A 24,190-nucleotide genomic window follows, 5' to 3' on the forward strand; every position below is an offset into this window, starting at 1 on the left:
GACTTGCAATCCAGAGGTCACCTCCGATTAGCACGGTTGGCTACATATGGTGCGAAAGAAGTTCAACGTACAAACACGCAAATTTGATCAATTTAATGTTCCGGCGTGGCCAGTTTGGAACGATGGTGCAAGTTTTTTTTTTTACCAACATAAAAGAAAAAACATAAGAGACGGACTAAACGAGCATTTTTTATTATTTTATCCCACCCCTGGGAATCCAGCTCCTGTCTAATCTGCAGTGGTGATGCCCCTCATCCTCGGTCCCCGTCTTTTGCGGTGCGAGTTTTTGAAAAGCACTCTTGTCACCCGTCCACCCAGCGGTATAAATGGGTGACACCACAGTTAGGCGATTGGCAGGTCACGTGTGGTGGGGTAAAGTAAGGGATTAGCCTCACATATTCCAACACGTCTGATCAGCATGGAAGAGTAGACCGATACACCCTATAGAACTCCCACAGGCCTCAAGCGGAAGTCCTTCCACCAGCAGTGGCACGAGTGAGCAATTGGAGGCCTGCACCTTTACCGCGCTCTCTGGTCCTGTCTCTACTCCAGTCAACCCCGCAGCCACCCGGAAAATATCCCGTGAGAAATGAAGCCTTGGGTGAATAGCCAGCCAAAAGTTACTGTAAACACATTTCCTTGATCGTCGCTACAGATGAATTTTCATTTTGTCAAATGGCAGCTTGGGAGATGTTGCGCCGTCTCAGGATTTGCGACTGGCGTAGCCATGCTAACAAGCAGTGACAACAAAACTGTAGGAATGCACTGAAGAATATTACAGAACGAGGAGCTTGGGCTCAAAAACATATACGAACAAAAGTTGCGCAGAAAAGGTGTTCCGAACAAAATTTACCAATTGTTGGAGTAACATAGTTATAAATTAAAGCAGAATATGTTTACCTAGGGCAGTGATTGAAGGTTGATCAGGATCAAAATGATTAAATAAATCGGGCATCGAGAGCAGAATCTAGTGATTTATAATTAAAAGCAGCATACCGGAAAGTTTTCAATCAGCGCACACTGCCGCCTCTGTTGTATGGGTTAGTAATGTGGACAGTGTGGAGGGGTGCACAAACGCAGCAAGGGAGAGAGACGCTCGCTCAGAATTACGCCGAGGAAACGATAGAGAGGATCGCACGAAGCAGGGGACGCAAAACCAGAGGTGTCGCATCGACCACTAGAGACGGCCACGCGGACTGGAGCGGGCCACGTTCATCGCTTGAAGGGGACGATGGGCGCGGGACGAGACTGGCGGTGAAAACACTGCGGCCAAAGGAGGGACCCGCAGCCGAAGGGGCGACCACGGCAGAGACGGAGCGATGAGATGAGTTCACGTGCAGGAGCAACATTAATTGCGGCGGTGTGTGGGGAGGCCTTCATCCAGCAGTGGATAGAGAATGGCCGATGATGACGATGATGGGCAATGTCAGCTTCATAACAGCCCATTCCATTTGTTACCGTTTCACCTTATTACTCTCACTCTCTCGCTTCACAAAAGGAAAAAAAGCCACGTTCGTGCAGCAAATGTATGCGGTTATCTGCTGTGTTCAAGCTTCCCATCCCTTCACGGAACGCTACACAGTCGAGAGACAAAGCTCGGTGGGGTAGCCATCGAAGCGCAGGCGGTGTAACTGCACCAGCTGCACCCTCGAGGGGCCCAGGACACACGCCGACCACGCTACTACAAAGATCCCCCGTATAGCCTTAACAGACTGTTGGGCCAAGTGCTGTTAGCGGGTAGCACCTATATGGGCTGGCACGGCACACGGTGGGGTGGGTGGCCAGCAACCACGCCCGACCAGCTTTGTGACGATGTTTACACACCGCACCAGGTACTCATTTGAGGCAGAGTCGACCTAAAGGAGGCCCAGGACCGGTTCAGATAATCGTCACTGGCGTTGTCTGCCGTGAGCGGGAATCAAACTCGGGTCGCTGGGATCGTAGCGCAGCTACACTACCACTCCCTCGCACGCGAACACACCTCTGCCCGACATGGCACATTTCACGATAAAAAATATTTTTAAAAACAACATGAATTACACAACGATTTTGTATTGTCCCATTACTTTCCTACACAGATGATCCATTGCTTTAAAAGAAGACAAAAAAAACCACCGCGTCCATCCAAACGTCTCTGTTAGAAATAGAAAAACAGACCCCAGTGAACAACGCCCCAGAAGAGCCAGCCTCGGCGAGCCGCGTTGTCGACCGCACGCGGAGTGGTCCTGCCCAACGCCCAGCCGGACGGGGAGATATCCCGGGGATGGGTTCTCGCACAAACGCACGACGGCACTCACCCGGCAGGTAGCGCCTAATCCTCTCGGGCAAACCCTCGCTGGCGATCGGCGGCGTCTTGGCCTCGCCGGTTACTCACGCCGTTGAAAAGAAAGGTCCTCTCTCCGTACGTACGTCTCTCACATCTGCCCTTTTCTAGCAGACTTGAAAAAATCGTTGCGGGCCGAATTCTAGACGGGACGAATGACACCGTTAAGGACTTGGACTTGCGAACACAAACAACGCAACTATTTCCCGTGTCAAAGTCCAGCCATAAAAAGCCGTATTGCGCTACAAACGTTATCTGGCTTTACGCACTACCGCTGTGCGCCCTGCCTAACGCTGGCTCCCAGAAAAGGGAGCAACACCCGTAGCATCGCACTGCAACAGGTTGCAAGGGCTGCGTGATAACGGGGGCATCGTAGGGGAAATCTTCGTCTTTTGCCGCTTTGGGGAAAAAAGGACGGCCGAGTTGGTGCTGCGTCGTCAACTCGCATTCGTGAATCCAGGTTCTAAGTATTTGTGGGATCTCGGCTCCAAGTGGCCCGTTAAATAGGGGGCATCTGGCCGGCTCAATAGAGCGGTAGGGTCAACACGCTGCATGTCAATGCTCTTATCTTTCTGCTTCATGCACCTCCCGTCGTCTATTTTCCCACACTCTAATACACCCCTGGTCAAGAGAGGTATTAATGCGTATCTACTTATCTACTTAAATCCACAGTGGTGCTGTTTGTTGTTGACCACCTGGCGTTTTGGGCCTCTATGCCTGTGCCTAGGGATGCTTATTTTTATAAAGAATTTTAAAAAGTAAGACAAAATAAGTTCCTCTTTGCAAAAATCAGATAAGAGTCCACATTATATATATGTTTAAGATATATTTTATCAACTAAAGTCACATTTCTCCCACCACATAACTCTAGAAAAGTCTGATTGACAACTACTGCACTTGGTGCGAGCTAGACAGGAGAGAGTAAAAAAACAATGTCGTGATTATATCCCATTAAGACGCTTGATAACTCAAGCGACTGGCTGGTCCAGCGGTTTGATGTGCAGAGCTGGCACTACTTGTAAGCTGCATTCAAGCCCAGGTTTTAGCCACCTGTGATCACACTGGGTTGGCAAGTCGATGGTCTCAGCCTGGTCGCCATAGCTGCACGAAAAAGCAAACGCCGCGTTAAACGTTTAAAAAAAAATCTTCGCTTTAACGTGATTCAATTCCAGCTGTGAGAATTAAAACATCGCTTTGTCATGCTACAAAAAAAAAACTATCTCCCATCAAGAGTGTTTGGAAACGTGCACACCGCTAACTGCATGAAGGATAAAGATGCCGAGTCAATGTTTTAGGAGACGTCTTATGAAATAATAAATCCCTTTTCCGCTAATTCTCTGACAAACGTGGGGCCACATCGCTCTGCCAGCTTTCCCGATGGATTCTTCATCTCACGACGGCACGATTCTGACAGGAGAAACTTAGAACGTCCTGGGGAAATACAAACGACGTAACTTTAAAAGATGTTTAATTGCTTTATTGACAGGCCTCGTGTATTACTCAATAGCTTGGGGGCTTGCGGTTGGTTGTTTAAAGACTGAAAAGAGACGGAGGACCCTATGTGGATAATGAATAACACCACACTTAGGCCTTAGGCTTCAAGGTGTTGAGAACAATACGCGTGGATCGAGGCTGCAAGGAATAGGCTACGAGATTTATGCGATAGGTAAACCTCAATGCTCTTTGGATTTTGCCGAGCGTCTCAAATAATAAAACTGCATAGCCTGACTCTTCACAAAGGGACGTGCTTCGTGGAGAAGAATGAAAGCGTTTTAATTGTTGAAGAGAAGAGACGGTCATAGGAGAAGAGGGTTGTCTTGGGAGCAGGGGGTCGACAGGACAGATGGCCGCGGTAGGGAAGGACGTCCCAGATAAGAAGATTGGCAGAGAGAGAAGGAGCGATCTCCCACTGAGCGGAGGTTGACCGAGGGCTTCAACGTAACTCATTGGTTGCTGGATTGGAAAGTGCATGAACCGGAGTAGAACAGGGGGAGGGGTGATAGGGGGAGAGATAGGAGGAGGCGTGTAAAATGGAACATTTAGAAAATTGTGAGGGAAGTCTTGAGGTAGAACTGGGATTGGATTTGTAGCCAGTGGAGGAATCGGAGTATTGGGGTCATGTCGTTTAGTTTCTGAGTTCAGGTGAAGAGTTTGGTAACAGCAGACTCTGTAATATAAGTAGTACATCAGTGTGTTATCATCTTCCTTCAGTGACTATATTCTTCTCAAACTGTCGTGAAAACACAGTATACCCCACGCCAAAACTTTTTTCCCACCAGAGTCAAAAGCAGATCAAGGCTTTTGCGTCACACGTATAATCGGTGAATACGAGATGCTCTTTCCCATTTTCGAATTTTCAGGTTTGGCCAGTGATGGATAACTTTGAACACGGTCGGCTCCAGCGAAGCAACGTGGAGATTGATCGCGTGAGCTCCATCAGCCCGCAGCCACCAAAATCTGATCTCTACCCCACGGGGGAAGGGGGGGGGGGCACGCCCATCCGCTCCACTCCCCACACGTTAGCGTCTCCTCGCCTGGTATGCAGGAGGCCGTGGGTTCGATCCCGACCCTGACGCCTGCTGTGTATTTGGAAGTGTGGTCACCACATCTACGCCTCTATATAAGGAACAAAACGGGTGGACTTCTCCACAAATCTGGCTATCGCTTGACGAAGCTGGTTGTAATTACTGCCGAAACGTCGTACTCAGATTGTAAATGTTGTGGCTTGGCTCTCCAACACACCGGTTAGTGCTGTACTAGTGACGAATTGGCACGTTCTGTTTACGTGACAACCCTTACTAGTTGGCTGTGTCGGGTGTTCGCAAGTCCAGAATCAACGCACGTTTAGAGCATTTGGCTGCTGCTACACATTTCCAAGTGATAAGCCGCTTTCATTGAGCTATCACTTGTGGCCAAGTCGCTTATGAATAAACTCCTTAAAAAGTTTTTTAAAAACAACGGTGTTATTTTAAAGTGCAACTAAAAAGTAAATAACTCGATTGGACAACGAGAAGTGGACGACATCTTGGTCACAAGAGACACGCGGTGCCGGCTTCTTGGGCGAGGCAATTCCACAGTTTAGGGACCGCGGCGTTTTTGACCTACACAAATATATATAAATAATAAGGCGTCCATGCTAAATGTTAATTGCATTAAAGGAGGCAATTAATTGATTAATTGACGCCGATTTTGATACAGGCATGCATTGTCACCAGATCTGAGTACGTGTGCAAAATTTCTAATTCATTGGACGACAGAAAGTGGACTAAATTTTGATTACAAGATTTGACCACGACAAACAGGAGTGAATTTAAATAAAACCGTTGAAAAAGAACTTCATAGCTCAGTGGGCCTAACCTGGTAAACAAAAAAAAATGGTTTAATAGCTACATTTACAGATTCGATCTCGCCGCACGTATTTAATGCTCCGGGCGTCTTTTGAGCAAATTCGAGGACAAAAAAATTAACCGACGGTGCGGCAAATTCGTCGAGTTACACGAAAAAACCAAATGTGACGGATCAGTCCACAATGGATCGCATTCAAGAACACGCGCCATAAACCGTTTGTGGTACCTGCCCATAGTGCTGTAGCGCCGCAGTAAAAGCTGCAAAACTATGCGCACGGCCCTGGTGATGCACTCTTTGCCGTCCATAAACAATATAGGCTCGGCTTAGTTTTAGTGTCACGAGTAACAGGTGAGTGTTAACCCCCCCCCCCCCAATCGTTAACCAGAGTACAGCCTGGCCTTTGCCGTAAGCCATCGTCTTTCCTCACGGCAGCTCACGGCCAGGGTTTGCCACCTGTCCCGATTCTTCCCAGGATCGTCGTCTTTTGTGAGACAGCTGCCCTGGCAAATCTATTGCGAGGCTTCTTCCCACGAAATATATCTTGGGGGTTTTCTTTTTTGCACTGCGGCCGCGACAACCACCACTCATGCCGCACGAACGGGGATGGGTAGGTGGCGCGACAGGGGGGCCTGCCACAACACCACAGACTGGTGCTCATTTGGGCTTGGAGACATGTTCACTTTGTGAGGAGCGCCGTAATTGGGCGGGCCCATGAAGGGCCGTAGCAAAACCAGGCAGCTGTTGACTGCTGAGACATTGGCTCAGTCGCATTCCTGAAATGGCCTTGATGACGTGAAGCGTGGGGCAGAATTGAGTGCATTGGATGGACCGATGACATCAGTCATCTCATTTTCAAGGCCAGTTCGAAAGAAAACGATTTTCTTTCAAACTGATTTTTGCGTTTAGTTTATTGTCCTTACCCCGCACCTCCGAATAGCACGGTTGGCTACGTACGGTGCGAAAGAAGTTCAACATCCATACATACATGGACTCACACAGAGACCCATAGACTCACACAGAGACCCAAAGACTCACACAGAGACCCAAAGTTTGTTGTCCTTAAACTGCACCTCGATGAGCGACGTTCATGGGAACAGAAACAAACGACAGTAGCGGTAGAAGAGTCGTAAAGAGGTGGATGGCCACCAGTAAGCGAATCAGTGGAGTGAATTGGCGAGTCCTGGATCAACAAACAACGCGACTGCTTTACGTTGAATGCTGTCAAGTGCACTGGGCGCTCCACCCCAGATGACAGCAGTGTTCCAACTTGGGGTGGTCAAATGACATATGCCAGGCATGGTGGGAGTCATGCCTTCCTGTCGTGTGTGAACACACCTCCCAGTATTACTATTTCTCCGCCGTGGCTGCCTGTAATCCAGCACTAGCGAGGCAGCAGCGAGGGTTGGTGGGTCACTGTAACAAGTGTTTGCGAAACTCTCTTCCCGTGGGCGTCGGCGGATGTGCCTTCCCCTGGTTTGCCAGGGGAAGGCAGTACAGCAAGTGGACGAATTGCCACCGATTTACATTTGTACAGGGATGGAGCTTTGCCCCCTTGTGTATTTCCTTCGGGCGCTTCGGTTTCTTCCAATTTGCATAATAAACCATCATCATTGTTGAAACTTTCTGACCCGCCCATGCTGGACATCTGTGTAAAAAGAGCTTCATAGCTCATCGGATTCCTCCTGAAGTCTAAATAAATAAAGATTCTGGTTCTGAATCGGCCGAAAACCTCTTAAAATTAAAACCCAACGCCTGAACCCTCGTGAAAAAGAGTCCTACCACCCAGTGTGGCCATTCATAGATAGATAAACAAAAGTCAGTATAATGATTAAGACTCAAGCTAGATTTGAAGCTTTCGTGACTGCAAGGATTCATACTCTTTGTTTTTTTCGGTAAAGTCACGTAGGTAAAAATAAATTAAAACAACTAAATAAATCACGACGTTTCGGGCGCAACACAAGCGTCCGTCATCAGGTGGGAAAGCTTGGCCTACTGCCGATGCAGACTGCATCGCTTGTGTTGCGCCCGAAACGTCGTGATTTAATTTAGTTGTTTTTAATTACTTAATATTGTTTTTACCTATGTGACTTTACCGAAAAAACCAAAGAGTAAGACTCAAGCTCATGCACTGGGCAGGGGGTCAGTGCGGGAAGGGGGGGGGGGAGGTGGAATACAAGGGGGGGGGGGGGGGGCGGTGTCTCCCGGGACCTGCGTACCTTCAGGTACCTCCGCGTGAGCACGATGATCCGCACCGCAGCCCGCAGCTGCACCCCGCCCTGCCGGTACCGCTGGAACCGCCGCCTGCGCAACGACAACGAGCCACGTCACGGGGACGGCCGCCGTCACCGTCGCCGCCCTCCTAGAGAGCCCCCGACGTGCACACACAGGTCAAAGGTGGCTCACGTCCTGTTCCTGGAACACAATCGCCTTGTTGGGGTACAGGCGGTGGCGCTGCACGTGAAGTCGAATAATGCGCGCTACATTTGTTTCCACGGATTGATAAAAAAAAATAGGAGGCGATTCGAGTGAACTTGGGTGTGGCGCAATTTGTCCCACAATTCCAGTGGACAGACGACCAGAGGTTCGAAAGTTGACTTTTCGAGTTAGTTGAGGTATCACGTGAATTGGGTAGTACTCTCCCCAGAAATTAATATTTTCGCTTGGCTCGAATTTTAATGCAGGGAACTCAGGCCAGCCCGAGAGAATCAGGATTTTGTCCAAAAACATGGAAATGGTGTTAATGGCCAGAGAGAGGCAAATAGGGTAATGAACATCCATAAGTTATTCGGTTCATACAAATTGGATATTTGTTTTCTGTATTTTCTATAAACACACATACCGACAGCCCATGCACCTTCTCAGCCAGACTTCCAAAGGGGAGAGTTAATACCTAAAGCCCATAGGTTATACTCCTGTTGTAGAAGTAAAATGTTAGGAAGACTGATGAATGGGGCGCCGCTGTGGAGAGATGTTAACAGCCTCACCTGATATACAGGAGGTCGTGGGTTTGATCCCAACCCTGATGCCTGTAAATTTGAAGTTTGCATGTTCTCCCCGTGGTGGTGTGGATTTTTCTACAGATCCTCCGGTTTTCCCCTCCACATTTAGAAACATGGGTTTAGAGTATTTGGCTGCTATAAATTTCCACGTCATAAGCCACTTCGTTAAACGATCATTTGTGGCCAGGTAACTTCTGAAAAAGAGCCATATAGCTCAGTGGGCTTTACCTGGTAAAATAAAAATAGTTCAGTTCAAGTGGGTGCCAAGGCCCCTTCATGCATAATTACAAAAAATACCGATCTATTCAGATTGCTATATGGAGCGGTGGCGCAAATGTTTAGTGCACTGCGCCATAAACGTGGCGGCACATAACATGAAGGACGAGCGACTTCTGAACAAGTCCCCGGACCCTCCCTTCGACAACGCACACGGACCCAGCATGAGGTGGAGTACGGTCAAACAACCCCCACGACTGGTGGACAAAAAACCGAAATTAATTATACAAATATAATTAATCACCTTAACACGTAGAATTAATCACGCAGCATCAGTAACCTGAAAAGGACCAAAATAAATGCTGACATCTCTCATGCCCATAAAGTACAACCCCACTCACTGAACTTTATCCCAGCCCTGTCAAACTGGAGCCACCCTTTTCAGTGACGCACACGAAAGCTTGTACGTACGCACGCGCGCACGCAACCCACACCCACACAAATTAGACTTCTGGTCTCTCAAACCCTTGCCGAGTTAAATAGAATAACAAACTTGAACTTAGAACCAAAAACAATACGGCAGTTTCTATTTATATAGAGCATAGGGGTGCCTGGTGATGAGGACATCTTATCTGCCTCGCCGAGTGCCCAGGAGGTCGTGGGTTCGATCCTGTACGCTGACGACGCCTGTTGTATATTTGGGGCACGTGTCCTCTCTCTTCCCGTGGTGGTCGTGTGGAATAATCTCCAGGCTCCACCGGTTAGAATCAACACGCGTTTAGATTATTAAACTGCTGCTATAATTGTCCACGTGCGATGACGAAATTGGCCACTTTGACGAGGTATCGTCACGCGTGTGTCCAGGCCGCCTCTGAATAAGCGCTAACAGTTCCGTGTGCTTCAGTTCATCTCCTAAACATGACCGCACATCATGGCATCGGTCGGGGAGGTTTGGATAATTCGTAGCGATCGCCACCCGCGAGTGTCCGAAAACTTGTCAGGACACCTTCTGAAAGACCGTCACGAGACTCCGTGAGGCCTTTCTGGGTAAACAAACGTTAATACTAATCAATATATACAAAGATCTGGACTCACTGCCGCTCATTCGCGTTTTAGCATTTAGTTTGTGTTCAAGATAACGCATGCACACACAGATAACGTTCCCCTTGTTAGCTTTAGATACCTTTGTAGGTGCGCCCGATTACAAACTTAACAACACACAAGGGGGTGGGTAGGGCCAGGAACAAAAGACAAAGACCCCCAGTATAGCGTTAACAGACTGTTGGGGCAAGTGCTGTTAAAGATCAGTTTAGCACACATACAGGCACACATTATTCTGTAAAGCAGCGGTTCCCAACTCCGTGGCAAGTTTGACATCTCTAGGGGAAACATACGCGAGTCCTTACATTGTTCTACGAGTTCAGGGCCTGTGGTTACGTAATACTAGAGAGTGAGACAGAAGATCCTGCATATAGCACCGAGCTAAGGGTTCTGCATGAAGGTGTTCAGGAACACCGCCTGTATATGGATTGCGGCTGCAGGATCTAGGCTATGGGGGTTTACCGACATCGAAACAATATGACACGATCTTGATTCATGACACCAATGCAACATTAACTCCGAGCCTGATCCCACTGAGGCCATGCAGCAAGCAGCAAATCCGGCGCCACCTGTCCCACGTGTTAAGTTCTTTCCGCGCGGTTCTGCGTGATCCCCCCACCCCCCCCCCCCCCCGCCAGTTCCCGCGGGCAGCGCAAGCACCTGGCCCTGAAGCCGCGGATGTGGGCCTGCAAGACCACGGCCTTCTCTCGGAAGACGCGGTACTGCTTGCGGAGGATGTAGCCCCGCAGGTGCCGCTGGATGGTGATAGCCGCCACCTTGACCCGCCGCTCGCGCTCCCTGTCCAGTCGCACGTAGAGCGCCTCCTTCATGAACACCTGGACACCGCGCAAGCACACACGCGTGTGTATGTTGTATGTATGTTGAACTTCTTTCGCACTGTACATAGCCAACCGTGCTAATCGAACGTGCGGGGGAAGGACGACAAACTAAACACAAAAAGCAATTCAAAAGAAACGAGTTTTCAATTTAGATTTAAGAGTGCATAGCTCCAGTGGCTTCCTAATATGGAAAGAGCGTTCCAGACGGCCGCAGAAGCACATCTTAAAGTGCTCGATGCGATGACCATCTTTGTTCGACGGCTAGCCACAGCACAACGGCAGTGGGGTTAGAAAAAAAATATATATGACGGTATTCGTGCAAAAACTGCACGTCACAACACTGTACAAGATAACAACAAAAAAAGATAACAATTTAATACTCAGCAGCGCTACCGCGTGTGTGCAATTACCAGAAAATGGATTCCGAGTCGATTCAGATGTTCTGGGTGCGATTCGTTTTGCTTTTGTTGTTTTACACGCTGCCGACAATCTGTACTCTGTGTGTTCCTCCACACCCCCCCCCCCCCCCAATTGTATGCCAACTGTTGTCAGTGTCGTGCAACTCAACTAAAATTCCACAAGGAGCTCTCGCATAACTACGTCCGAGATCCCTTCAAGTGACGTCGGGTCCGCTCAATAGGGGGCAGCACTTTCCCGTCCGTCACGTTACAAGGATAAATGGCTTGTTGCGTTACATTTAATTCTCAGAGCGGAAATTTAGCCAAAATTTTGTGCGGAATCAAATTTAACGAGACGGTTTATTGTGTGCGGCCCGTGGATGAGCCCGTCAATGCACTTGAGAACGCAGTTTTATGCAGGTGGCTGAGCCACCCACCCAGCTCGACAATCTGTATTCGCTTAATACGTGCGAGTGCATTTCTCTCACACATTTCTTAGCTTTGTACGCATTAGGTCCGAAATACACTCTACTTTTGTCAAAGGTATTTGAAAATCCTCTTCGATACTCAGTACAGAAAATGCTTCCCCTTCAGCTGGGCCATCTCCTGGCAACTGCACTCCTGTCTCACCTGGCTGAGGCCTATCCTGAATAGGCCCTCGGGTTCTGGCTTGAGGGTGTTCAGGATGGAGAGGCACCCGTTTTTCCCTTCTCCAGTGGTTTCTGTCAGAACTGCATATCTGAGCCGAACAACATAATGTATCATCATTTACACATTAAACCATTGCAACGAAACAAAAAATATTCTACCAGGTAAGGCCCACTGAGCTATGTAGCTGTTTTTCAGAAGCGATCTGGCCACCAATGGTAGCTCAACGAAGTGGCTTATCACGTGGAAATGTATATCAGCCAAATACTCTAAAGGCACGTTGATTCTAAATGTGGAGGGAAAAACCAGAGAACCCGGAGAAAATTCCACGTGACTACGGGCAGAGAGAGACACGCAAACTCCAAAAATGCAGACGTCAGGGTCGGGATCGAACCCACGCGCACTCCTGTATACCAGGCGAAGCAGTTAACATCTCGCCACCGTGACGCCATTGACATTCGCATGTAAAACCATTTGTATCCAAAGATCGCCAGACATCGTGTTGACCGCTAACAGCAAAACTAAGTGGGCCTGGGCAGGACGCACGGCTAGAATGGATGTTGATCGACGAACGAAACTGGCGACAGAATGGTAGCCGAAGAGAGAGCGCATGCCCAAGAGGATGAACCACGGTGGAGATGGAGCAATGGGGTCAGCTCGAGCGTAAGGAGATGGGATGGATTGTGGTGTCGCAGGAGCGTGAGAGATGGAGCCAGGACATGTTAGAATGGACGATGGTCGATGACCAATAATAATAATAATGGAGTGCCAGCCAAGGCATGGAACGCGCAGAGGAGATGGAGCAATGCAAACAGGTCGTGTGTAGGTGCTGGTTGGATTGCTACATCGCAGCTAGGTTTGGGAGAGATGCCTGCGGCTTGGGGAGGGGCTTTCATCCAGCGGTGGATGGACCGTGTCTCATGATGATCTTGACCCACATGTGTTTTGTGGCAGGGCCAACCCATATGAGAGTTAGTTAAGTAACTGCGCAGGTTAGGAAGGGCTGCCACGTACCGGAGGCAGACGCGCCTTTGTGACGCCAGTAGGCTTGTTCGGGGCTTATTCGTGTGGAGTTCCAACTTTCCGAATGCATTGCCATCAAAAGTACAAAGGCACAGGCGTTCGTGACGTTAGAGGCCATGAGGCCTCCCCCACCTCCTGATGAAGGTGTCAAAGGGCATCCGCACCGGGAATCCGGCCTTGCGGATTCGAATCGTCTCCAAGATCCCCAGGTACCGCAGCTGGTTCCGTACGAGCTCCGGCTCAAACGAGCCGGCTTCCTGGTGAACGGAGATCACAAGCACGGTCACTTCAAACGTCGCTCTCTTTGAAATGTTACAAACGCGTCGATCGGAGAACGCCCGTTTTGTACGTATGCTGAACTTCTTTCGCGCCGTACGTAGCCAACCGTGCTAATCGGAGGTGCGGGGGAATGACAATAAACTAAACACAAGAAGCAGTTCTAAAGAAATTAGGTTTCAATCTAGATTTAAAAGTGCTATATAGTTCCAGTGGTTTCCTAATATTGGAAGGAAGAGCGTTCCAGACGGCCAGCAGAAGCGCATCTGAAAGCGCTCGATGCAGTGGCCGTCCTTGTTCGATGGCCAGCCAAAAGCCGCTGCTGCGAGGATGACCGGAGTGTGGGTGATGGTTTATATGCAGGCTAAAGGCATAATTAGTTAACATGTAGGCTTTCGCGACCAATATCATCCATAAGAGCTTTTTTGGGTTAGATCGCGTGAATATATACATGTGACGTTAAAACCCGCCACCACCCGACACAGCCAACTAGTAAGGGTTGTCCCGTAAACAGAATTGGCATGTTGTGACGAATTGTACACCCTCCACCACCCGCCACCGCCCGACACAAATGTGTGTCGTAAACAACTGGCAGCTGCCCGATGGTGCTGGTTGTAAGTAGCAGCAAAACGCCGCAACAACTTGTGCAATGCCGGGGAGTGCTCGCTCTCACACACCGGTGTGCTGCGGCAGTACGTTTGTTCACGTGACAACTTTTATGCATGGACTATGTCGGGTGGAGGAGGATTTACAACACACATCTTACTTGTGCGATCTGACCGAAAAAATATCAAGTCGGTTTCAATTGTTTCTGCTTAAAACCCTATTCCTCTGCATTCTAAATGCACGAGTAGGAATTTTTTGTCATTTAACGGCCATTAATTTCCCCACGTCAAGTTTTTGAGACCGCACTTATTATGATTTAGAAAGTCAATCTGAAAACCCTGTGAAATGTTGCCCTCGGTGCGCCATTTACCTTCCTGGAGTTTGGCTTCAAACATCGAATCAAACACGTGTTGCACCTGCAGAGGAGAACCATTCAGAGACGGAATTACGAGGGCAATCGTCCACAATTAAAAAAAAAAATTTCCATTCCTTTTTTTTGTTGGGTCCCAAGGTGTCTTTCGCAACATTATACTTTTTAAAATCTAAAATGGCTCCAAACTGCCACAAAAGGGTTTTTTTTTCCCAAAAAAGTACTTAAACGTGAGATGTTCACACAGCCCACACACACCGATACTCGGCGCTTCACGCGATGCAGCGAAGGAAAATGAAGGCACATAGCTGCCCACAATGCACTGGGCCAAAAAACTAACGAAAAGTGCCAATGAGCAGCTACGCGGCCTTCATGCACCACTTGCTGGAGCACTGCGGTGGATGTTGTCAACCGGGGAGGTGACAAAACGATCAAGTCCACCCCGGCGGCGGGTGGAATGTTGCAGCGCAGGATCGCGAGAGGTGGCGGTGGCTTGGGGAGGCCTTCATCCAGCAGTGGACTGACTGTGGCGGCCGATGATCACGATGATGACGCATTTCAAACTGTCAAGATTTAGAGAGGTATATGCCCTTGTGGGAGAGCCAAAGAGGTTGCCTATCGCGGAGAAAGAGTGAAGAAATCGGCTGGGAATTTCTTCGAAGCTTCTTCGCACAGAGGTCAACCACACTTTTGAAGGCCCCCCCACCCCACCGTGGCCCATCAGCGCCTCCTGCTCCTGTGTGGCTTTTCCCCACCAACCACTCACTGCTCCATGCGTGACAGCAGCTCCTGCAGGGAATGCCGGAAGGCGGAGGAGACCGTGTGGCCCGTGGGGCCGCCGCGGGGACCCGGCACCGCCGCCGCCCCCGCCGAATGGCGCCGAGTCTGAAAGATCTCTGCGAGCAGCTGAGGACAGGAGGTCGGGCACGGGACACACGAGGGCAGCGCGGTGACTCGAGGGAGGTGGACTCAGCGGAGACAGCCGCATGTCTGCACGTACGCACGGTGGGTCTTTTCCTTGGTTATCGGCTGCGTATTGATCAGGCGTGTGTATAGATATGTACATGTATCTTTGTTGAACTTATATGCTTGGTTCTTTCAAGAGATGTTTTTTTCTTGCTGTGGGTTTCACACCTGATGATGATTGCTTGTCTTGCAATCGAAACGTCATGAGAATGTTATTGTTTTATTTTTTATTATTTTATTATTTCCCTTCTACGTGACTTTACCGAAAGAACCAAGAATATGAATCCCTGCAGTCACGAAAGCTTTAAATCGAAATTTATGTTGAACTTCTTTTGCACCGTAAATAGCTAACTGTGCTATTCGGAGGTGCGGAGAAAGGACAACAAACTAAACACAAAAATCAGTTCTGAAGAAATCAGTTTTCAATCTTGATTATTTAAAAGTGCATAGCTCCAGTGGCTTCCTAATATCCTATGAAAGAGCGTTTCAGACGGCCGCAGAAACTACACGATGCGGTGACCACCTTCTTTGTCCACCCCTAGATGGAAGTGTGTGTGTGTGTATAAAATATCGTGCTATAGTGGTGTGCCATTTGTTTTTATGTTCGGCGTGTGGCAGTGGCGAGTGAGCGTGTGTGTTGATTTGTGATCGAGGCGAGTATTTGTGGTGATCGTGTGGCAGTGGCGAATGGTTTTTGCTGAGCGCGTGTGTGGCAGTGGTGGTGATGTGATGGTGAAATGAGTATCTGGTGCAATGTGTAAACATCATCACTGGGGAGACAAAGGCGGTCGGGCGTGGTGCTGGCCACCCACCCCCTCGTGTACCGTTCCGGCCTTCATAGGTGCTCGCTAACAGCACTTGCCCCTACAGTCTGTTAAGGCTATACGGGGGATCTAAAGATGCACCTATCCTGGCACAAGCGCAATGGTGACGTCACCGCGACTTAAGTGGCGAATAGCAGCTGTTGATGCGAGTATGTAGTTTGCGATCAGTGCGTGACAGCGGTGAGTATTCGGATCGGGTGATGGTAGCGAGCGGCGAGCGCTGGCTGCACCGTGGAAACAGAGCTACCGTGCAGCTGCTGCCGAGGAAGAGGTCCGCCACATCCTGCCGCACGTGCTCACGATTCTTCTCCACGAAATGAGACACCTGCGCGTGGCAGAGCGCAGCGGGACGACGCGAACGTTTATTCAGCTCAAAGTTGACTCGATCGTAATCGTCGCTCAAGCCTGGCCAGCGAGCCGAGAGTCGGGTTTCCATTCTCCGAGGAGAATATTTCACAATGCCGACAGCGTCTGGAGCGGTGCTGCGATTTGTGAGGCGAGGGACAACGGCCGCGGGTTTTAATGTCCCAGGATGACGTTCAGATTTCTCAGGACAGGCCTCAATTCTGGATGCTAAAAGTCCCAGTGTTTGTCATTTGCAAGTAACAGACCACTCAATAGAATACATTTGCACGCAGTTTATCCCCTCTTGTGGTATTGATAAAAATTATGCTTCTCTTCCCTACGATCTGTCCCGGATTTTGCTCCTCAGAAGTGGAAACCCGAGGGATGACGCCTCTGCGCCACCCAGCACGTCCGAGGAGAATAGGAGCCCCCATCCGGCCACCACACAGAAGAAGCATCACACAGACATCACAGAGGAACCCTCATGCAGACATCAGATAGATGAGCCCACTTACAGACATCACACAGAGGAACCCTATTACAGGCATCACACAGAGGAACCCTCATACAGACATCGCACAGAGGAACCCTCATACAGACATCAGATAGATGAGCCCACTTACAGACATCACACAGAGGAACCCTATTACAGGCATCACACAGAGGAACCCTATTACAGACATCACACAGAGGAACCCTATTGCAGACATCACACGGAGGAACCCTCATGCAGACATCACACGGAGGACCAGCCTTCATGGAGGCTCCTAAACCTCAGGAGGCCTCAGGAGGCACGGTGAGAGCGGCCCACGATGGACGTGCCTGGTAGGTGACCCGGCCCGCGTAATGCTTTATCGTGAACTCAGGCAGAGGGATCTTGGGCTTGCTGTAGAGCTCGTTGCCGCCGTGCTGGTAGTGGCACTTCTGCAGGAAGCTGTGGTCTGAGGCCTGCACCAACCAACACGCGCACAAATAATCACCCGCATCGCCTTGACAGAATGTTGGGGTGGCTACGGTACACGAGGGTGGTCAACACCACGAACCCGCCCCACCTTTGTCTCCCAAGTGGCGATGCTTACTACACACCGCACCAGGTACTCATTTGAGGCTGAGTCGAGCTAGGGGAGGCCCAGGACCGGTTCAAATATTCGCCATTATTATTGGTCGTGAGCGGGAATCGAATTCGTGTCGTTGGGTTCGTAGCGCAGCGAACCAAACGCAACACAACCGCTGCCCACATCATTCCTGCACACTCAGACACAAAGATAAAGATTCCCCGTGTAGCTTTAACAAACTGTTGGGGAAAGTGCTGTTAGCGAGCACCTCTAAAGGCCGGCACGGCACACGAGGGGGTGGGAGGCCAACACCACGCCCAGCCGCCTTTGTCTCCCCAGTGGCGATGTTTACCACATCGCACCAGGTACTCATTTGAAGCTGACTCGACCTAGGACCGGATCAGATCATATAATGGTCACTGGTGTTGGCCGTGAGCGGGTTCGTAGCGTACACCACCGCTCCGCACATCATTCCACCACACGCAGAGACACACACACGCAGACACACACACACAGGCTCGGACCTGAGGGAAAGCGGTTTGGTCGTCAAGGATGCGCAAGATGCCGTGCGGTTTTTGTGCGATGAGGGCGAGGCAAGGCTGATTGTCGCAGAATGGAACCTCCTTCCAGCTCAGCCGGTCCCGCACATACTCCTCCTGCGCGCTCGTCCAGGCGAACACAAACGCGAGCAGGTTCACGCAAAACTCCATCTCCACGAACGCCGAGCGGGAGCCGCAGGCTAAGGGGTCGTCCATAAATGACGTCACGCGATTTTTGACGATTTTTGACCCCCCCCCCTCGTCACACGGCGTCACAAAAAGTCAGACCCCCCCCCCTCAAATATGACGTCAGAAAGCTCTGCCCCCCTCCCCCCCCCAAAAAAATAAAACATGCTTCAAATCGCTTTAAACTATTGTCATTGTAGTGTGTATTTAATGTGGCGCTGCACTCTGATGTTGTAGGAGAAAACATTTATTTAAAAGTCTATTTAATTAAGTAGAACGCGTTGTCTATATTTATTTAAAGTTGCGCATTTTGATGTGACGTCACATTTCTCAACCCCCCCCCCTCCCCCAAGTGCGTGACGTCATTTATGGACGGCCCCTAAGCTGGGTGGCTGCCGGGGCGGTGAGCCGGCGCCAACGATTGCTCCGCAGTCCTCTACGTATCAAGATGCTTCCACCCACTCTGCGAGCGTTCATTATGCACGTGGGGAGGAAACCGGAGCGCCCGGAGGAAACTCACGCGCGCGAGGACGGGGGAGCGGGGGGGGTGCAGCAACACTCCATCCCAAACAGAAGGGACCGACATTAGTCCACACTTTGCTCGACTGCGTTCTGCTCGCAGAGCCAAGGGGCACTGCATTTCGACGTCCGCGGGGGGGGGGGGGGGGGGGAAGGGGGTCTCGCTGCGCCACAAGGCCGCGTGCGTAGCCACCGACGCCCACCTGCTCCTGCTTGAAGATGATCTTGTTGATGAAGGACTGCAGGCACTCGTTGGCGTAGTTTATGCAGAGCTGCTCGAAGCTGTTCACACCCAAATCCTGCAAGCACAGCCGCAGGGGAAAAGCGGCCACCCACTCACTCTCTCGCTCTCTCTCTCTCTCGCTCTCTCTGATCCTCTTAAAGAGCGATAAATCTCTTCACACGCAAGTACGAGCAGTATTCGAACGTGCATCAGCAGATTCATGTTAAACCTGTTGCATGCATTGCCAAAAAAGTCTGACAATTCGTGAGCTGCGGTTTTTGTTTTAAGTTAATCTGGGCAGCAACGGATTTGGTCTCCTTAAGTTCACTCGTTTTTTTGTGTGCGTTAATCATCACCTCAATGGAAACCCTATCAATGCAATGTCCCAAGTATATAATGGTTCATATTATTGCATCGACAAAAATCACAGAGAGACATTGAAACGAACAGGCGGAGCAGAGAAGAAACAACTGTAAGGCATCACTTTTGACTTTGAAAAAGCGGGCTTGAGCAAGACACATCAAGCTTAGAAGGGGATGATGGCTCTTGGATGGGAATGAAAGGTAGCCAAAGGCAAGACCACAATCGGCAGCGCAACCAAGAGTGGAGATGGAGCAACGGGTTCAATTCACGCGCGAAAGTGAGATGAATTGTGGCAGCACACAGGACCGTGAGGAATTGCGGTGGTGTCAGGTGGTGCGGGGGGCGCCTTCATCCAGTAGTGGATAGAGCGTGGCTGATGAACATTATGACGATTACGATTACATCTAAAGAGCTATAATCTACTCGTTACTGCCGGGTGTGTCGGTGAAGAGGGAAACTACGGTCCAACAAAACGCCCGAAGCACCTCGAAGCCATAAATGTCGAGAATGGCGAGGGTTACACCCTGCTGCGTGGAGGCCCCCTTGGCGTTGAGGCGCGCGATGATCCAGGCGAACAGCTGAGTGTACAGCACCTTGGCCAGGGTGTCCCTGCAAAGCATCGTGGGAGAAATGTTTTTCTTGATTGTCATGGGCAGTGTGCGGTGGCATGGCCGAGCTGTTAGTGCCACAAAACTTATTTGTTGAGTACCTAAGTAGTTTAGAGATATATTATTGGGTCTTTCGGTAAAGTCATGTAGGTATAAAATATAAAATAAATTAAATCACGATGTTTCGGGCGCAACGCAAGTGCCCATCAGCAGGTGGAATAACCACCGCTTCAGCAATTGTTTCTTGCTGTGGTTGTTCCACCTGATGACGGGCACTTGTGTTGCGCCCGAAACGTCGTGATCTAATTTATTTTATATTTTATACCTACGTGACTTTACCGAAAGAACCAAAGAGTATGGATCCCGGCAGTCACGAAAACTTCAAGTCTAGAATGAATCACGTAGATAGGTTCAAATACAATTTCAAAAAATAACCTAACCTATCTACGTGACTCTACGTGACTTTACCGAAAGACCCAAGAATATGAATTCCTGCAGTCACGAAAGCTTTAAGTCAGTATGAAGACGTAGAATTAGTTTTTTTTGTATCTTAAATCGACAGTGGAGTAACGAGCGAGGAGCAACTAATTATAGAACCAGCGTGCGCAAAAATGGTACAAACGAGCATGGAACATTCTATCCTCTTATTTCTCATTTATATCACAGACGCCCCCAGAATTCACTGCAAGCCACACGGACGACACTCACCTGGCTTCGACCGAAGCCTCGACAGAGAGAGGGGAGAAAATTTTCTCCCGCATCGTCTCCTGCAAACAAAGACTCCGTGTGATTGGTTCAACACAGCGGGCACCGATCCTTAAGTTGAAGAGAATATCAATGTGTATCTATATATGTATGCTGAACTTGAAAATAGGTTTTCCCCTTTTTTCTGGCAACAAAACAGGTGTTACGATGTTAAAACACCAAACTGAAACCTTTTACAAGGAATCATGTCTGCATTAACCACAATGCTTGTGGTCAAAATGCAAACAAAAAACATACTCTGATAGTACATGCATTGTCTTTGAAACTGATTGGTCCACACCAGCTTTCATCAAAATAAAATCATCATTGGTACATGATGGTGATGATTATGATCGTGATGATCATGCTGATGATGATCATACATACATACATACATCTTTCCCCTATTTCGGGCCACCAAATAAAAAAAAATTGTATTCGAATTTCATAGTTTCCAGTGCGAGGTCACAGAGTGAGCGGATCGATGCCTGACCGTGAGCTTGTAGGTGATGGTCATCTGCAGCTGCTGGAAGGAGACCTGCAGGAGGTCGGCAGTGATGCGCATCTCAGGCCCGCTCGCCACGCACGCCACCTCCTGGCGGTCCCTCTGCGGGCGAACGTGGCGCACACAGAGGTGGAGCACACAGACATGGAGCGCACGCGGGTGAGCGTGGAGGGGGAACATGGAGGCAGGATCACAGGTGGGTGGACCACGTGTGTATGTTGAGCTTCTTTCGTACCGTACGCAGCCAACCGTGCCCATCGGAGGTGCGGGGAAAGAACAACAAACCAAACACAAAAAGCAGCTCTAAAGACATGAGTTTGCAATCTAGATGATTTCAAGGTGCATATCTCAGCACACGTGGAAGGTCGCGTAGGTGTTGGGCAGGCGTGTCGCGCGAGCCGATGGTGCGCACGTACGCTGGACTTCTTTCGCACCGTACGCAGCCAAACCGGGGGCAGCGGGCGGGGGGGGGGGGACGGCAAAATAAACGCAGCCAAGAGGCGCGGGCGAAGAGGCGTCCTTGCGCTGACGTCGTTGCCGCTGCCACAACAGTTGGGGGGGGGCCGCGGCGCGTCGAGCCGCACCTCGGCGCGGGCGAAGTAGACGTTGCCCAGGTGCAGGATGGCGGCGAGGATGCGGAACAGGGCGCCCCGCTCCTCGAGCGAGAGCCCCAGGCGCTCCAGCGCCCCCCGCAGCCGCTGGAAGTCTCGGCCGTCGGACTTCCCCGGCAGCTCGCACACGCCGCCCTGCCAGCGTGAGGTGACGGCGGGGGGGGGGGGGGGGGGGGAAGGCACGGGGATGAGGGGGTACGAGGGTGAGGGGGGCATGTCAGGGGCAAGCTAAAAACCCAACCAAGGTATACTCTTAGTTCTTCCGGTAAAGTCACGTAGGTAAAAAATGAAATTAAAATTAATCACTTGATGCAGCAAATCTGGCTGTGACGGTCCCACCTGAAGACGGAGACTTGTGTTGCCTCCGAAACGTCGTGATTTTATTATTTTATTTTAATTTTTATTAATTTTAATTTCATTTTTTACCTATGTGACTTTACCGAAAGAACTAAGAGTATGAATCCTTGCAGTCACGAAAGCTTCAAATCTAGAACCCAACCAATGTCATGCGAGGTCGGTCTGAACATTCAGCAGCTGACGCTCACGAAATTCCCCAAGTTTGCCGAATGACCGTTATGACTGGTCAACAACACAGCTGTTTAATGACAAGGACTGTAAAAATCATTGTTAATGTTGCTGACATCTATCAAAAATGAAATATCATACATGCAGTGTCGTTATTAGTTTTACTTGGTAACAACATTGATGTAGCCTTGTAAGACGAGGCACCATTAATGGCCAGCTGGATTTATTTCCCTTACCTGTGTGAGACAATAGTGCTTACTGACTCACCTGTGTGAGTCAATGTTCTTTGCCGACTCACCTGGTTGAGGTAGTAGTACATCTCGGCATCCTGCAGACCCAGCCTCTGCTTCTGCTGGGGTGGCAGCCCCACCAGGAGCTCGTAGAACACGTGGTAGTTCCTCTCGTTGGCGGCCTGCATGCGGCGGGGGGTGGAGGGAGAGGCGTTTGAAAATCCATCGAGATGCGTCGCGAGGAGTGTTTCTGAAACCCTCGCTCACACGTAGGATCGTGGCGGGGAGAGGGAGATCCGGAAAACTTTTTTTGAGCAAAGGGAAGTGCAACAATCTGTAGGTTGCAAGCGAAAAGCGCCGGAAGTGAAATCGCGAAAGTGATGACGGGGAACATTTTAATACAAACCCGAAACAATATTTTTTGGGATCCTCTGAACTTTCCACGAAGTATCAGTGCTTTATGCATTTCCTCACCTGATACACGACCCTTGACCTCTCGAGCAAATACTCGGAGGTGATGGAGCCAGAGATGACACCCCTAGAGCAGAGAGCAGCGGGAATATTCCACGTAAACATTTGTAGGTACTTCGCAAAGTCCCGACACAGAGAGTTTGCAGATGTTGTAAACGAGTCAGGCAAGGCCTCACTATGGCCGTCCCACCAGAGGGTACAGATTTGCAGTGTGAAACTGCGTACACGTGAGTATGCAAGTATGCATGCAGAACTTATTTCGCACCGTAGCAAACCGTGACAATCGGCAACCACACTCCCGCTTGAGACAAACACCCAGCAAGCACCCTCTCCACGAGACTGTGCGACTTCAAAGGTGTGAGGAGCCACAGACAAGCGGGGAGGCAGCGGGGCAGTGAGCCAGAACCAATAATATATATATTAAAAAAATATCATACATAGAGTGTAGCGATTGGTTTTACTTGGTAAAAACATTGATGCAGCCTTGTAAGTCAAGGCACCGTTGATGGCCAGCTTGATGTATTTCCCTTAACCTGTGTGATACAGCAGTGCTTACTGATTCACCTGTGTGATACAACAGTGCTGAATCAGGTGTTGTCAGTCAATAAGTGTTCAAAAATGTGGGGGGAAGCCGGAGTGGCCAGAGAAAGCTCCCCCGTGCGAGGGTACAGCACTAGTATATATCCCGCGCATATGGAACGGATGGAGATTAGTCCACATTTTGCTGTGCCCGCATTTCCCTGGCGAGCCAGAGTATGGCACCTCGACGCCCACGGAAAGGGAGTTTCACGAAATGTTGTGCGGTAATCCACCGAACCCTCGCTGCTTCCACAGCGCTGGATTGCAGGCCACGTGCATAGCCACCACCGCCTGGCTCATGGTGTGAGAGTAAGCAATGGGGAGGATGGGCCGGATAAAATAAAACGTAAAAACGTGAAACATGCAAATCATATGTAAATATGTGTATATATAAATATGTATACATTTGCATGTATTGTTGACCTGCGGAGGTAGAATGGGGGTGCACCTGGAATAGAATGTGTCATCTATGTTTATTGCTTTACGAGCTGGCAATTCTGCGGTCACATGGACACTGAGTCACAGGGATCCCTCAACGAGTGAGGGGACGGCTAATAACAAAACCGGGCCCCCGAGCAAAAGGCACAAATAAGCACGGTTGATCCGCAACCAAATAATCCACCGAGCATTAACTGAACAGAGCACGTGAAAAACCAAACCAGCATAGTCAGGGACAACACTTAAATCTCTGTAAAGAACGTGTCAAGAAAGTGGTGAATTTGTACGAAACGTTAACGCGTGTATGTTGAA

The 24,190-nt window shown here is 49.7% G+C and overlaps 1 protein-coding gene across 1 annotated transcript in view; it reads right to left on the reverse strand.

The window, feature by feature from the left end:
• MYO15B (myosin XVB) overlaps positions 1-24,190 on the reverse strand; it is a 92,268-nt gene that overhangs the window by 58,096 nt on the left and 9,982 nt on the right. Inside the window, exons 8-24 of the mRNA XM_061560704.1 lie at positions 22,865-22,928; positions 22,459-22,572; positions 21,609-21,770; positions 21,013-21,126; positions 20,484-20,542; positions 19,653-19,776; positions 18,785-18,880; positions 17,862-17,993; positions 17,105-17,230; positions 16,185-16,262; positions 14,914-15,053; positions 14,148-14,193; positions 13,028-13,152; positions 11,855-11,963; positions 10,648-10,823; positions 7,888-7,972; positions 2,158-2,352 (exon numbers count right to left, since the gene is read on the reverse strand). Coding sequence (XP_061416688.1) covers positions 2,158-2,352; positions 7,888-7,972; positions 10,648-10,823; positions 11,855-11,963; positions 13,028-13,152; positions 14,148-14,193; positions 14,914-15,053; positions 16,185-16,262; positions 17,105-17,230; positions 17,862-17,993; positions 18,785-18,880; positions 19,653-19,776; positions 20,484-20,542; positions 21,013-21,126; positions 21,609-21,770; positions 22,459-22,572; positions 22,865-22,928 — 1,945 coding nt within the window. The remainder of the gene's footprint in view (positions 1-2,157; positions 2,353-7,887; positions 7,973-10,647; positions 10,824-11,854; positions 11,964-13,027; positions 13,153-14,147; positions 14,194-14,913; positions 15,054-16,184; positions 16,263-17,104; positions 17,231-17,861; positions 17,994-18,784; positions 18,881-19,652; positions 19,777-20,483; positions 20,543-21,012; positions 21,127-21,608; positions 21,771-22,458; positions 22,573-22,864; positions 22,929-24,190) is intronic.

This window comes from Lethenteron reissneri, chromosome 3 (assembly GCF_015708825.2).
Source record: "Lethenteron reissneri isolate LAM-NWPU_2019-01 chromosome 3, ASM1570882v1, whole genome shotgun sequence".
In the NCBI taxonomy this organism is placed as follows: Eukaryota; Metazoa; Chordata; class Hyperoartia; order Petromyzontiformes; family Petromyzontidae; genus Lethenteron; species Lethenteron reissneri.